Source organism: Hemibagrus wyckioides, linkage group LG21 (genome assembly GCF_019097595.1).
Source record: "Hemibagrus wyckioides isolate EC202008001 linkage group LG21, SWU_Hwy_1.0, whole genome shotgun sequence".
NCBI lineage: Eukaryota > Metazoa > Chordata > Actinopteri > Siluriformes > Bagridae > Hemibagrus > Hemibagrus wyckioides.
The window spans coordinates 4,509,398-4,523,840 of record NC_080730.1 but is presented as its reverse complement, the minus strand read 5'-3'; the positions used below and the strand labels follow the sequence as shown (position 1 = coordinate 4,523,840).

General features: G+C 41.5%; 1 protein-coding gene across 5 annotated transcripts in view; it reads right to left on the bottom strand.

Annotated features, from left to right (window-relative positions):
* The window catches only part of arhgef10la (Rho guanine nucleotide exchange factor (GEF) 10-like a), a 170,483-nt gene that overhangs the window by 78,559 nt on the left and 77,481 nt on the right, over positions 1-14,443 (bottom strand). For all 5 annotated transcript variants that reach the window (XM_058373473.1, XM_058373476.1, XM_058373475.1 and 2 more), the window contains one exon: positions 12,123-12,223. In XM_058373473.1, the coding sequence (XP_058229456.1) occupies positions 12,123-12,223 (101 nt within the window). The remainder of the gene's footprint in view (positions 1-12,122; positions 12,224-14,443) is intronic.

The following is a 14,443-nucleotide window of genomic DNA, read 5'->3' as shown; positions in this document are numbered from 1 at the left end:
AGAGTGTGAGAGAGTATCAGTGAGTGTGAGAGAGTGTGAGAGAGTATCAGTGAGTGTGAGAGAGTGTGAGAGAGTATCAGTGAGTGTGAGAGAGTGTGTGAGAGTATCAGTGAGTGTGAGAGAGTGTGAGAGAGTATCAGTGAGTGTGAGAGTATGAGAGAGTGTGAGAGAGTGTGAGAGAGTATCAGTGAGTATGAGAGAGTGTGAGAGAGTATCAGTGAGTGTGAGAGAGTATGAGAGAGTGTGAGAGAGTGTAAGAGAGTATCAGTGAGTGTGAGAGAGTGTGAGAGAGTATCAATGAGTGTGAGAGAGTGTGAGAGAGTATCAGTGAGTGTGAGAGAGTGTGAGAGAGTGTGTGAGAGTATCAGTGAGTGTGAGAGAGTGTGAGAGAGTATCAGTGAGTGTGAGAGTATGAGAGAGTGTGAGAGAGTATCAGTGAGTATGAGAGAGTGTGAGAGTATCAGTGAGTGTGAGAGAGTATGAGAGAGTGTGAGAGAGTGTAAGAGAGTATCAGTGAGTGTGAGAGAGTGTGAGAGAGTATCAATGAGTGTGAGAGAGTGTGAGAAAGTGTGTGAGAGTATCAGTGAGTGTGAGAGAGTGTGAGAGAGTGTGTGAGAGTATCAGTGAGTGTGAGAGAGTATCAGTGAGTGTGAGAGAGTATCAGTGAGTGTGAGAGAGTATCAGAGAGTGTGAGAGAGTATCAGTGAGTGTGAGAGAGTATGAGAGAGTGTGTGAGAGTATCAGTGAGTGGGAGAGAGTATCAGTGAGTATGAGAGAGTGTGAGAGAGTATGAGAGAGTGTGAGAGAGTGTGAGAGAGTGTGTGAGAGTATCAGTGAGTGTGAGAGTGTGTGAGAGAGTATCAGTGAGTGTGAGAGAGTGTGAGAAAGGGTGTGAGAAAATCAGTGAGTGTGAGAGAGTGTGAGAAAGTGTGTGAGAGTATCAGTGAGTGTGAGAGAGTCTGAGAGAGTATCAGTGAGTGTGAGAGAGTGTGAGAAAGTGTGAGAGAGTATCAGTGAGTGTGAGAGTGTGTGAGAAAGTGTGTGAGAGTATCAGTGAGTGTGAGAGAGTGTGAGAGAGTGTGTGAGAGTATCAGTGAGTGTGAGAGAGTAGCAGTGAGTGTGAGAGAGTATGAGAGAGTGTGAGAGAGTATCAGTGAGTGTGAGAGTGTGAGAGAGTGTGTGAGAGTATCAGTGAGTGTGAGAGTGTGAGAGAGTATCTGAGTGTGAGAGAGTATGAGAGAGTGTGAGAGAGTGTGAGAGAGTGTGAGAGAGTATCAGTGAGTGTGAGAGAGTGTGAGAGAGTATCAGTGAGTGTGAGAGAGTATGAGAGAGTGTGAGAGAGTGTGAGAGAGTATCAGTGAGTGTGAGAGAGTGTGAGAGAGTATCAGTGAGTGTGAGAGAGTATGAGAGAGTGTGAGAGAGTATCAGTGAGTGTGAGAGAGTGTGAGAGAGTATCAGTGAGTGTGAGAGAGTGTGAGAAAGTGTGAGAGAGTATCAGTGAGTGTGAGAGAGTGTGAGAGAGTATCAGTGAGTGTGAGAGAGTGTGACAGAGTGTGTGAGAGTATCAGTGAGTGTGAGAGAGTGTGAGAGAGTGTGTGAGAGTATCAGTGAGTGTGAGAGAGTATCAGTGAGTGTGAGAGAGTGTCAGTGAGTGTGAGAGAGTGTCAGTGAGTGTGAGAGAGTATCAGTGAGTGTGAGAGAGTGTGAGAGAGTATCAGTGAGTGTGAGAGAGTATCAGTGAGTGTCAGAGAGTGTGAGAAAGTGTGTGAGAGTATCAGTGAGTGTGAGAGAGTGTGTGAGAGTATCAGTGAGTGTGAGAGAGTGTGAGAGAGTATCAGTGAGTGTGAGAGAGTATGAGAGAGTGTGTGAGAGTATCAGTGAGTGTGAGAGAGTATCAGTGAGTGTGAGAGAGTATGAGAGAGTGTGAGAGAGTGTGAGAGAGTATCAGTGAGTGTGAGAGAGTGTGAGAGAGTGTGAGAGAGTGTGAGACAGTATCAGTGAGTGTGAGAGAGTATGAGAGAGTGTGAGAGTGTGAGAGAGTATCAGTGAGTGTGAGAGAGTGTGAGAGACTATCAGTGAGTGTGAGAGAGTGTGAGAGAGTATCAGTGAGTGTGAGAGAGTATGAGTGAGTGTGAGAGAGTGTGAGAGAGTATCAGTGAGTGTGAGTATGAGTGAGTGTGAGAGAGTGTGAGAGAGTGTGAGAGAGTATCAGTGAGTGTGAGAGAGTATGCGAGAGTGTGAGAGAGTGTGAGAGAGTATCAGTGAGTGTGAGAGAGTATGAGTGAGTGTGAGAGAGTGTGAGAGAGTGTGAGAGAGTGTGAGAGAGTATCAGTGAGTGTGAGAGAGTATGAGAGAGTGTGAGAGAGTGTGAGAGAGTATCAGTGAGTGTGAGAGAGTGTGAGAGAGTATCAGTGAGTGTGAGAGAGTATCAGTGAGTGTGAGAGAGTATGAGTGAGTGTGAGAGAGTGTGAGAGAGTATCAGTGAGTGTGAGAGAGTATGAGTGAGTGTGAGAGAGTGTGAGAGAGTGTGAGAGAGTATCAGTGAGTGTGAGAGAGTATGAGAGAGTGTGAGAGAGTGTGAGAGAGTATCAGTGAGTGTGAGAGAGTGTGAGAGACTATCAGTGAGTGTGAGAGAGTATCAGTGAGTGTGAGAGAGTGTGAGAGAGTATCAGTGAGTGTGAGAGAGTGTGAGAGAGTGTGAGAGAGTATCAGTGAGTGTGAGAGAGTGTGAGAGAGTATCAGTGAGTGTGAGAGAGTGTGAGAGAGTATCAGTGAGTGTGAGAGAGTGTGAGAGAGTGTGAGAGAGTATCAGTGAGTGTGAGAGAGTGTGAGAGACTATCAGTGAGTGTGAGAGAGTATCAGTGAGTGTGAGAGAGTGTGAGAGAGTATCAGTGAGTGTGAGAGAGTGTGAGAGACTATCAGTGAGTGTGAGAGAGTGTGAGAGAGTATCAGTGAGTGTGAGAGAGTGTGAAAGACTATCAGTGAGTGTGAGAGAGTGTGAGAGAGTATCAGTGAGTGTGAGAGAGCATGAGAGAGTGTGAGAGAGTATCAGTGAGTGTGAGAGAGTGTGAGAGAGTATCAGTGAGTGTGAGAGAGTGTGAGAAAGTATCAGTGAGTGTGAGAGAGTGTGAGAGAGTGTGTGAGAGTATCAGTGAGTGTGAGAGAGTATCAGTGAGTGTGAGAGAGTATGAGAGAGTGTGAGAGAGTGTGAGAGAGTATCAGTGAGTGTGAGAGAGTGTGAGAGTATCAGTGAGTGTGAGAGAGTGTGAGAAAGTGTGAGAGAGTGTGAGAGAGTATCAGTGAGTGTGAGAGAGTATGAGAGAGTGTGAGAGAGTGTGAGAGAGTATCAGTGAGTGTGAGAGAGTGTGAGAGACTATCAGTGAGTGTGAGAGAGTGTGAGAGAGTATCAGTGAGTGTGAGAGAGTGTGAGAGACTATCAGTGAGTGTGAGAGAGTGTGAAAGACTATCAGTGAGTGTGAGAGAGTGTGAGAGAGTATCAGTGAGTGTGAGAGAGTGTGAGAGAGTGTGAGAGAGTATCAGTGAGTGTGAGAGAGTGTGAGAAAGTGTGAGAGAGTGTGAGAGAGTATCAGTGAGTGTGAGAGAGTATGAGAGAGTGTGAGAGAGTGTGAGAGAGTATCAGTGAGTGTGAGAGACTATCAGTGAGTGTGAGAGAGTGTGAGAGAGTATCAGTGAGTGTGAGAGAGTGTGAGAGAGTATCAGTGAGTGTGAGAGAGTGTGAGAGTGTGTGAGAGTATCAGTGAGTGTGAGAGAGTATGAGAGAGTGTGAGAGAGTGTGAGAGAGTATCAGTGAGTGTGAGAGAGTGTGAGAGAGTGTGAGAGAGTATCAGTGAGTGTGAGAGAGTGTGAAAGACTATCAGTGAGTGTGAGAGAGTGTGAGAGAGTATCAGTGAGTGTGAGAGAGTGTGAGAGAGTGTGAGAGAGTATCAGTGAGTGTGAGAGAGTATCAGTGAGTGTGAGAGAGTGTGAGAGTGTGCGAGTATCAGTGAGTGTGAGAGAGTGTGAGAGACTATCAGTGAGTGTGAGAGAGTGTGAGAGTATCAGTGAGTGTGAGAGAGTGTGAGAGAGTGTGAGAGAGTGTGAGAAAGTGTGAGAGAGTGTGAGAGAGTATCAGTGAGTGTGAGAGAGTATGAGAGAGTGTGAGAGAGTGTGAGAGTGTGAGAGTATCAGTGAGTGTGAGAGAGTGTGAGAGAGTGTGAGAGAGTGTGAGAGAGTGTGAGAGAGTGTGAGAGAGTGTGTGTGTGAGAGAGTGTGAGAGAGTGTGAGAGAGTGTGAGAGAGTGTGAGAGAGTGTGAGAGAGTATCAGTGAGTGTGAGAGAGTATGAGAGAGTGTGAGAGAGTGTGAGAGAGTATCAGTGAGTGTAAGAGTGTGAGAGACTATCAGTGAGTGTGAGAGAGTGTGAGAGACTATCAGTGAGTGTGAGAGTGTGAGAGAGTATCAGTGAGTGTGAGAGTGTGAGAGACTATCAGTGAGTGTGAGAGAGTGTGAGAGACTATCAGTGAGTGTGAGAGAGTGTGAGAGAGTATCAGTGAGTGTGAGAGAGTGTGAGAGAGTGTGAGAGAGTATCAGTGAGTGTGAGAGAGTGTGAGAGACTATCAGTGAGTGTGAGAGAGTGTGAGAGAGTATCAGTGAGTGTGAGAGAGTGTGAGAGAGTATCAGTGAGTGTGAGAGAGTGTGAGAGAGTATCAGTGAGTGTGAGAGAGTGTGAAAGACTATCAGTGAGTGTGAGAGAGTGTGAGAGAGTATCAGTGAGTGTGAGAGAGTGTGAGAGAGTATCAGTGAGTGTGAGAGAGTGTGAGAGAGTATCAGTGAGTGTGAGAGAGTGTGAGAGAGTATCAGTGAGTGTGAGAGAGTGTGAGTGTGAGAGAGTATCAGTGAGTGTGAGAGAGTATGAGAGAGTGTGAGAAAGTGTGAGAGAGTGTGAGAGAGTATCAGTGAGTGTGAGAGAGTGTGAGAGAGTATCAGTGAGTGTGAGAGAGTATGAGAGAGTGTGAGAAAGTGTGAGAGAGTGTGAGAGAGTATCAGTGAGTGTGAGAAAGTGTGAGAGAGTGTGAGAGAGTATCAGTGAGTGTGAGAGAGTATGAGAGAGTGTGAGAGAGTGTGAGAGTGTGAGAGTATCAGTGAGTGTGAGAGAGTGTGAGAAAGTGTGAGAGAGTGTGAGAGAGTATCAGTGAGTGTGAGAGAGTATGAGAGAGTGTGAGAGAGTGTGAGAGAGTATCAGTGAGTGTAAGAGAGTGTGAGAGACTATCAGTGAGTGTGAGAGACTATCAGTGAGTGTGAGAGAGTGTGAGAGAGTATCAGTGAGTGTGAGAGAGTGTGAGAGAGTGTGAGAGAGTATCAGTGAGTGTGAGAGAGTGTGAGAGAGTATCAGTGAGTGTGAGAGAGTGTGAGAGAGTGTGAGAGAGTATCAGTGAGTGTGAGAGAGTGTGAGAGAGTGTGAGAGAGTGTGAGAGAGTATCAGTGAGTGTGAGAGAGTGTGAGAGAGTGTGAGAGAGTATCAGTGAGTGTGAGAGAGTGTGAGAGAGTGTGAGAGAGTATCAGTGAGTGTGAGAGAGTATGAGAGAGTATGAGAGAGTGTGAGAGAGTGTGAGAGAGTGTGAGAGACTATCAGTCAGTGTGAGAGAGTGTGAGAGAGTATCAGTGAGTGTGAGAGAGTGTGAGAGTGTATCAGTGAGTGTGAGAGAGTGTGAGAGAGTGAGAGAGTATCAGTGAGTGTGAGAGAGTGTGAGAGAGTATCAGTGAGTGTGAGAGAGTCTGAGAGAGTATCAGTGAGTGTGAGAGAGTGTGAGAGAGTATCAGTGAGTGTGAGAGAGTGTGAGAGAGTATCAGTGAGTGTGAGAGAGTGTGAGAGAGTGTGAGAGAGTGTGAGAGAGTATCAGTGAGTGTGAGAGAGTGTGAGAGAGTGTGAGAGAGTATCAGTGAGTGTGAGAGAGTGTGAGAGAGTATCAGTGAGTGTGAGAGAGTGTGAGAGAGTATCAGTGAGTGTGAGAGAGTGTGAGAGAGTATGAGAGAGTGTGAGAGAGTGTGAGAGAGTATCAGTGAGTGTGAGAGAGTGTGAGAGAGTATCAGTGAGTGTGAGAGAGTGTGAGAGAGTGTGAGAGAGTATGAGAGAGTGTGAGAGAGTGTGAGAGAGTATCAGTGAGTGTGAGAGAGTGTGAGAGAGTATCAGTGAGTGTGAGAGAGTGTGAGAGAGTGTGAGAGAGTATCAGTGAGTGTGAGAGAGTGTGAGAGAGTATCAGTGAGTGTGAGAGAGTGTGAGAGAGTGTGAGAGAGTATCAGTGAGTGTGAGAGAGTGTGAGAGAGTGTGAGAGAGTATCAGTGAGTGTGAGAGAGTATGAGAGAGTATGAGAGAGTGTGAGAGAGTGTGAGAGAGTGTGAGAGACTATCAGTGAGTGTGAGAGAGTGTGAGAGTGTATCAGTGAGTGTGAGAGAGTGTGAAAGAGTATCAGTGAGTGTGAGAGAGTGTGAGAGAGTGTGAGAGAGTATCAGTGAGTGTGAGAGAGTGTGAGAGAGTGTGAGAGAGTATCAGTGAGTGTGAGAGAGTGTGAGAGAGTGTGAGAGAGTATCAGTGAGTGTGAGAGAGTGTGAGAGAGTATCAGTGAGTGTGAGAGAGTGTGAGAGAGTGTGAGAGAGTATCAGTGAGTGTGAGAGAGTGTGAGAGAGTGTGAGAGAGTATCAGTGAGTGTGAGAGAGTGTGAGAGAGTGTGAGAGAGTATCAGTGAGTGTGAGAGAGTGTGAGAGAGTATCAGTGAGTGTGAGAGAGTGTGAGAGAGTGTGAGAGAGTATCAGTGAGTGTGAGAGAGTGTGAGAGAGTGTGAGAGAGTATCAGTGAGTGTGAGAGAGTGTGAGAGAGTATCAGTGAGTGTGAGAGAGTATGAGAGAGTATGAGAGAGTGTGAGAGAGTGTGAGAGAGTGTGAGAGACTATCAGTGAGTGTGAGAGAGTGTGAGAGTGTATCAGTGAGTGTGAGAGAGTGTGAAAGAGTATCAGTGAGTGTGAGAGAGTGTGAGAGAGTGTGAGAGAGTATCAGTGAGTGTGAGAGAGTGTGAGAGAGTGTGAGAGAGTGTGAGAGAGTATCAGTGAGTGTGAGAGAGTGTGAGAGAGTGTGAGAGAGTGTGAGAGAGTATCAGTGAGTGTGAGAGAGTGTGAGAGAGTGTGAGAGAGTATCAGTGAGTGTGAGAGAGTGTGAGAGAGTGTGAGAGAGTGTGAGAGAGTATCAGTGAGTGTGAGAGAGTGTGAGAGAGTATCAGTGAGTGTGAGAGTATAAGAGGTTGTGACAGGGTGTGTGTTGTATATTTCTCAGGAATCCTGTTGAAAAGTGTTTAGCATTGCGCTCAGGCTCTGGCTAGCCGTGTTTCTCCCAGCAGCAGTAATCTGCCAAAACCCACTTAGTGTCAGCCAAGATTGTTATTTGCTCATCACCATAAAAGCATTTTCAACACCCGAAGCTGATGAAGCAGAACGGACGACTGTTACTGCTGTTCCTGTGGACACAACAATTTAGCAAAACACTAGCAATCTTCCAAAATAAAACTATCTATCTGTGTTCTGGCAGGAATAAAAAGCAGATCAAGACGGTGGAGGAAGATCAAATCAAACATCCATCACATCTCTTCACTTTGTCCTGCCATGCTTAGGTTTTTGTTTTTGTTTTTTAACAAAGATAAACACCACAGAATTGTTGACTTCTCAGGTTTAGTCGGTCAGAAGGTTGACAGGCGCTGATTAATTGTCTCTAACAGCAGCTGACTGTGTGACTGTGTGACTGTAATAGAGGCAGAATCAGACACGAGGAGGCAGCTGTTAGAGGAAATAATCAATAATAAGGAGGTGTTATGCAGCTCAGTGTCAAGAGGAGTGTTAAAAAGGAGTTTTAGCGGTTAGCACGTTTGCCTCACACCTCCAGCATCCTGGGTTCGAGTCCGGCTCCCGCTCACTGTGTGTGTGGAGTTTGCATGTTCTCCCCATGTTTGCTTGGTGGGTTTCCTCCAAGTGCTCCAGTTTCCTCCTACAATCCAAAGACATGCTTCTAGGCTGATTGGAGTCTCTAAATTGCCCGTAGTGTGTGATTGCATGAGTGTGTGTGTGTGCCCTGCGATGGGTTGGAACTCCGTCCAGGGTGTATCCTGCCTTGATGCCCGATGACTCCTGAGATAGACACAGGCTCCCCGTGACCCCAGGATAGATCGGATAAGCGGTACAGACAATGAAAAATATTAACCTTACTATTAACTTGATCCTGGAGACTTGGACTGTGATGTCATAACATGACCGAGCGACTTACTACTCCTAAAAATAATAAAAAAAAAGGTAACGAAAAGACAGACAAAAAATGAACAAAAAGAAAGAAAGAAAGAAAGAAAGAACGAAAGAAAGAAAGAAAGAAAGAAAGAAAGAAAGAAAGAAAGAAAGAAAGAAAGAAAGAAAGAAAGAACAAAAAGACAAAGAAGGACCAAAGGCAATATAAGAAGAAAAGACAAATAGAATGAATAGAAGGATGAAGAGAACGAATATGAACTCTGTACAGTTGCCAAAGAAAATCTTAAAATGAATAGACAGAAAGAAAGAAAGAAAGAAAGAAAGAAAGAAAGAAAGAAAGAAAGAAAGAAAGAAAAGAGCAAAAAGACAAAGAAGGACCAAAGGCAATATAAGAAGAAAAGACAAAGAGAATGAACAGAAGGATGAAGAGAAAGAATAAACATTTTACATACATCTAACATATGAAAGAAAGAAAGAAAGAAAGAAAGAAAGAAAGAAAGAAAGAAAGAAAGAAAGAAAGAAAGAAAGAACTAACTAACAAAAAAACAGACAAAAATGAAACAAAAAAAGGAAGAAAAAAAGACAGACAAAAAGAATGGATCAAAAAAGAAAGATGTTAATGGTTTTTTAATACACATTTCATTTAGTTTTTTTCTTTTCTTTTTTCTTTTTATCTAATTTTCTTCCTCTAATATCATTTTCAGTTCAGTTTAATCCCCACATCAGTGAGAAGTTGTACTCTGTTACATGACAGACTTTTAAAATCAGTGTGTTAATACTGTGAGATGATGTGGAGCGTCTGCTGTACACGGCCCTGTGTGTGTGCTGTTACTATGGAAACAATAACATATTGAAAGGAATGCACTAACATTAATCTGTTGGAAGTATTGGAGGTTATATAAAGCACAACTTCTGACCAATCGGCTTCGAGCGTACGCAAAAAAAATGAATATAGAAATAAAAAATAAAAAAAATCTCAGAAAGATGTTCAGATCTGCGAGGCAACACATCCTCCAACATTTTATCTTGATCCATCGCTTCAGACTTTGACCTTAACAACAGTCATACAGTCGTCCAGTCAACTATTCAGCAGACGTAATGAAGCGGTTTGGAAAGACGGAACGGCTGCTAGATAACGAAACCAGTTCAGTCACCTTGTCTGACGTCTTATTACCAGATATTTCCCAATGACCCACGTGACTGAGCGCTTTCACAGCCCAGTTTCCTGCACCAGTATTACTGCCTCTAAAAGCTTTCCTGAAGGCGGGAGTAAGGCGTATGGAGGCATCCTGCAGGCAGACCCAGCTACAAGCCGAGCGCATTCTCCAGCTCAACAGCGGGAATACGTGACGGAGTGGAGTTGCTGCTAAGGCAGGGGGCTGAAAGAGCTGTCAGAGAACCTCAGCTGCTACTTGGTGGAAAAAAAAAGGGGGGGAGTAGAGGAATTTTGATTTCTTCTCCTCTGTCAGCCATTGTGAATTAAAAAATATACATATTTTATTTAGTTTGTGCAGTTTGCTGCCTCTGACTACTTCAATTATCCAGTCAAAGGACGGGAAACTGCTGACGTAATCGTATGCCTGCTAGATGGCCCCAGTGATAAAATCTGATTGGTTAATGTAACGATTTCATTGCCATTTATTTTAAGCTCCAGGCGCCTGCACTATTAATTCTGAAGGCCTTAAGGCAGATTTCCTTCACCCTGACAACACATGATGTCAGCCACTGGCTGAAATATGATTGGATAAATACTCTTATCATAAATATACACTACTGGAAGCAGCGCAACCAAGAGAAAAGCTATGAAATGTGGAGAAAAGACAATTGGGAATAATTTAATATGCATTCATGGAAAAATATATTAAATATATGAAAATGCAGGTCAGTGATTCAGATCACTGCTGTTTAGGCCAGCAGAGAAGGCCTTGCTGACCCTGACGGCCCACCACTGATATAACATGACCGGGCAACTCCTAAAAATAATAAAAAGACACCAACTGATAAATTAACACTGGGTGCTATAAACAAATCACAAAAGGAAGGAAGGAATGAAACTAAGCACAGAAAGAAAGAAAGAAAGAAAGAAAGAAAGAAAGAAAGAAAGAAAGAAAGAAAGAAAGAAAGAAAGAAAGAAAGAAAGAAAGAATGAAGGAAGGAAGGAAAGAAGGAGGTTAGTCGGGAAGGAAAAAGAAACAAAGAAACAAAGAAAGAAAGAATGAATGAATGTATGAGAGAGCGAGAGAGAGTGAGAGAAAGAATGGATGGATGGATGGATGGAAGGAAGGAAGGAAACTAAGCACAGAAAGAAAGAAAGAAAGAAAGAAAGAAAGAAAGAAAGAAAGAAAGAAAGAAAGAAAGAAAGAAAGAAAGAAAGAAAGAAAGAAAGAATGAATGAATGAATGAATGAATGAGAGAGAGAGAGAGAGAGAGAGAGAGAGAGAGAGAGAATGAATGAAGGAAGGAAGGAAGGAAGGAAGGAAGGAAGGAAGGAAGTTAGTCGGGAAGGAAAAAGAAACAAAGAAACAAAGAAAGAAAGAATGAATGAATGTATGAGAGAGGGAGAGAGAGAGCGAGAGAGAGAGAGAGAGAGAGAGAGAGAGAGAGAGAATGGATGGATGGATGGATGGATGGATGGATGGAAGGAAGGAAGGAAGGAAGGAAGGAAGGAAGGAAGGAAACTAAGCATAGAAAGAAAGAAAGAAAGAAAGAAAGAAAGAAAGAAAGAAAGAAAGAAAGAAAGAAAGAATGAATGAATGAATGAATGAATGAATGAATGAATGAATGAGAGAGAGAGAGAGAGAGAGAGAGAGAGAGAGAGAGAGAGAATGAAGGAAGGAAGGAAGGAAGGAAGGAAGGAAGGAAGGAAGGAAGGAAGGAAGGAAAGAAGGAAAGAAGGAGGTTAGTCGGGAAGGAAAAAGAAACAAAGAAACAAAGAAAGAAAGAATGAATGAATGTATGAGAGAGCGAGAGAGAGAGAGAGAGAGAGAGAGAGAGAGAGAGAGAGAGAGAGAGAGAATGGATGGATGGATGGATGGAAGGAAGGAAGGAAGGAAGGAAGGAAACTAAGCATAGAAAGAAAGAAAGAAAGAAAGAAAGAAAGAAAGAAAGAAAGAAAGAAAGAAAGAAAGAAAGAAAGAAAGAGAGAGATAGAGAGAGAGAGAGAGAGAGAGAGAGAGAGAGAGAGAGAGAGAGAGAGAGAGAAACTGACTATCTAACTACCTAACTAATAAGACTAGACAGACAAAAAAGGCTAAAGGAAGGAAGGAAGGAAGGAGGTAAGTCAGGAAGGAGAAAGAAAGAAAGAAAGAAAGAAAGAAAGAAAGAAAGAAAGAAAGAAAGAAAGAAAGAAAGAAAGAAAGAAAAAGAAAGAAAGAAAGAAAGAAAGAAAGAAAGGATTTCTTTCTGTAATTTCTGTAACTCCACCCTTAATGAAGCTACAGTTCCTCATCTCTAGGGTTAAAATAGGGGGGGAAGGGGGGGGGTTGTAAATGTGGAGCGAATATCACTGGAACATTCCAGCAGAAATCTAAGCTTTATCTCAGCACAGGAAAATCCTCTCAGACTTGGTATTTAGTATTTTGGCATTCTAACCACGATGGCTGTCCACACAGCACGCGCAAAAAAAAGGTCACACAGAAGAATGTCATAGAAATTGTCTTTCTCCTGGAGAACTGGAGGATGTGTCGGGAAAAGAAAAACGCTCGGCGCTGGCATCAGACGTTTCATTTAGAGCCTGTCACTCAGATGGCTTTTCAAAAACATCGGAGCAATTGAAAGCACTTTGCGTCTCTGAATGACAAGTTATCTAAGTGGAGCCAGGACTAGAGAAGAAGACGAACACTCACTCTGTGCTATCTTAGCCAGATGAAGACGGTTGACCCAGGAGATCTTGCTGAGTGGACTCGGAGTGTTGAACACCACCATGAAGCTGACTGGACGACCAGACCTGCAACAAACGCAGAGAGAAAGGATTTATTTCTATTAATTCTGTGCTTGATGCCTGAGACTATTGTACGAGACCAAAAAGTGATCTTTTATTAAATATCACAATGGATCAAAGCTTCAGCAAGAACTTGATTCTATCATGAAAAGAGCTCTGAATGAACATATATTTAAAAGTAGTCTTCATAAAAGATTAATAAGAAATATGAAATTATTTATGTCATTTGTATGTCAAAGTTTATAATACGGCAAAACATGGTTTATTTATTTATTTATTTTAACTCTTATATAAAAGTTAAAGATACATTTGTGTGTTTGTTTTTTTCATTTGCTCTGGAAAAACACATCATTTATTTATTTATTAATTTATTTTTTATTTATTTATTTACTTATTTAGTTATTTTAACTCTTATATAAGAGTTAAAGATAAGTTTGTTTGTTTGTTTGTTTTTCATTTGTTCTGGAAAAACACATCATTTATTTATTTATTTGTTGTTGTTTTTTTAAATGTTATAGAATATTTAAGAGTTAAAGATATGTTTGTTTTTTTCATTTGCTCTGGAAAAACACAATTTATTTACTTATTTATTTATTTAATTTCTTTTAATGTTTTTTTTTAATTAAATTTGAGCATCTGATGATAGTGTAATTAAATTGTTATAGGACATAAATAAATAAATAAATTAAAAATAAAACTGCAACTTATTAATAAAAAAAACAATATTTTTTTTAATAATAATAATCTCTTATACATCTGCAGCTCTCTTCATTTCATTTTTTATCATCAATGAACTTGTTTGCATTCACAGCTTTAATTTATATTATTATTATTATTATTATTATTATTATTATTATTATTATTATTATAGCATTGCTTAATAAAAGCCAGCATGCTTTAATCATGCTACACACCGACTCCAAAACAAAGAATTGGTTTCATTCGTGTGATAAATTTCCCTTTGTCATAAAGCTCCTTCAGATAAATTATAACCATGATTAATTTGCTAATTTTAAATAGACCAGAGCCACCCGTGTGCTTGGTTAAATTCTCCATTTATCACCAGCACTTTACACAACGCCACCTACACAATGTCACACCAAGCATGTTTTTTTTTTTTTTTTTGCAATTGAGCTCTATTCAAAATATGTCTAAATAAAAGCCGCCTGATGCAATTTCCAGCCTTTTTTAAGAGAAAATTCTGACAAGGTTTATTACTGCTCAGGGTCGTCTGGCTCGTTCGCTACGCCGATGATATGCCGAGTTCATAGGAATCCTAATGAGCAGGAACGATTTCACTGGATTTCATACAAATGGAGTAATACGAAAATGCTTGTCGATGACTCTACCCTGACCCGAACCTTAACCGTTCATTTCACAACCTTTCTATGGGGCTCATATTAATGAAGTTGTCTGAAAAAGTCATGCAACTCTTACTTTAACCATCTGGAACTTTTCCGGAAAAATTGCTGAATTTGCACTTGTGAGACCGTTAAGGCTTTACAGAGGATCATTTATGAAAGAGAAATAGAGACGAGCAATGCCAATGAGAAATGAAACTTTTTCAAATGGGTTAAATCGACATAGAAACTGCGAAACGGCGTCTAAGGACCAGGAGGAAGATACTCAATCACATAAACTCAAGTCCTGTCTGTCAAACAAAGCCCATTGCCTGCTTTCATTTGACTCAAGCAAATTGTTAGTCATTATAATTCAACATTTTTGCACTAAAATCTAAAATTCACACCTGACCTACAGCGTTCTGTGTGAGTCAAGTGTAATGATTCACTGACTGACTCCGAATCCCAAAATGAATCAGCAAGAGTTTTCAAACAAAGAAAAGTTGTTAGAGAACAAAGACAAAATATATATATATATATATATATATATATATATATATATATATATATATATATATATATATATATATATATATATATATATAAGAGACTAAGGACATATGATCTTTGCAAAGATAATCCCGTGTGTGTTCTTCTTAAATTTTCTCTTAACAATATTTCCTTTAAACTGTGCCGCTGTGCACCAGTGTGTCTATTATTTCCCAGTGATGATGCTTTTCTACCCTGCTTTGATCTGATACCTTGCTTCTGTGCTTAAATTTTCCTCGAATTGACCTTTGACCCAGTTTATGCAAACGTTTTCCCACTAAAACTTAGCAGACGTGCCAAGCTAGTTACAATGTCAAAGCAGCTAGTTATTTTTTGA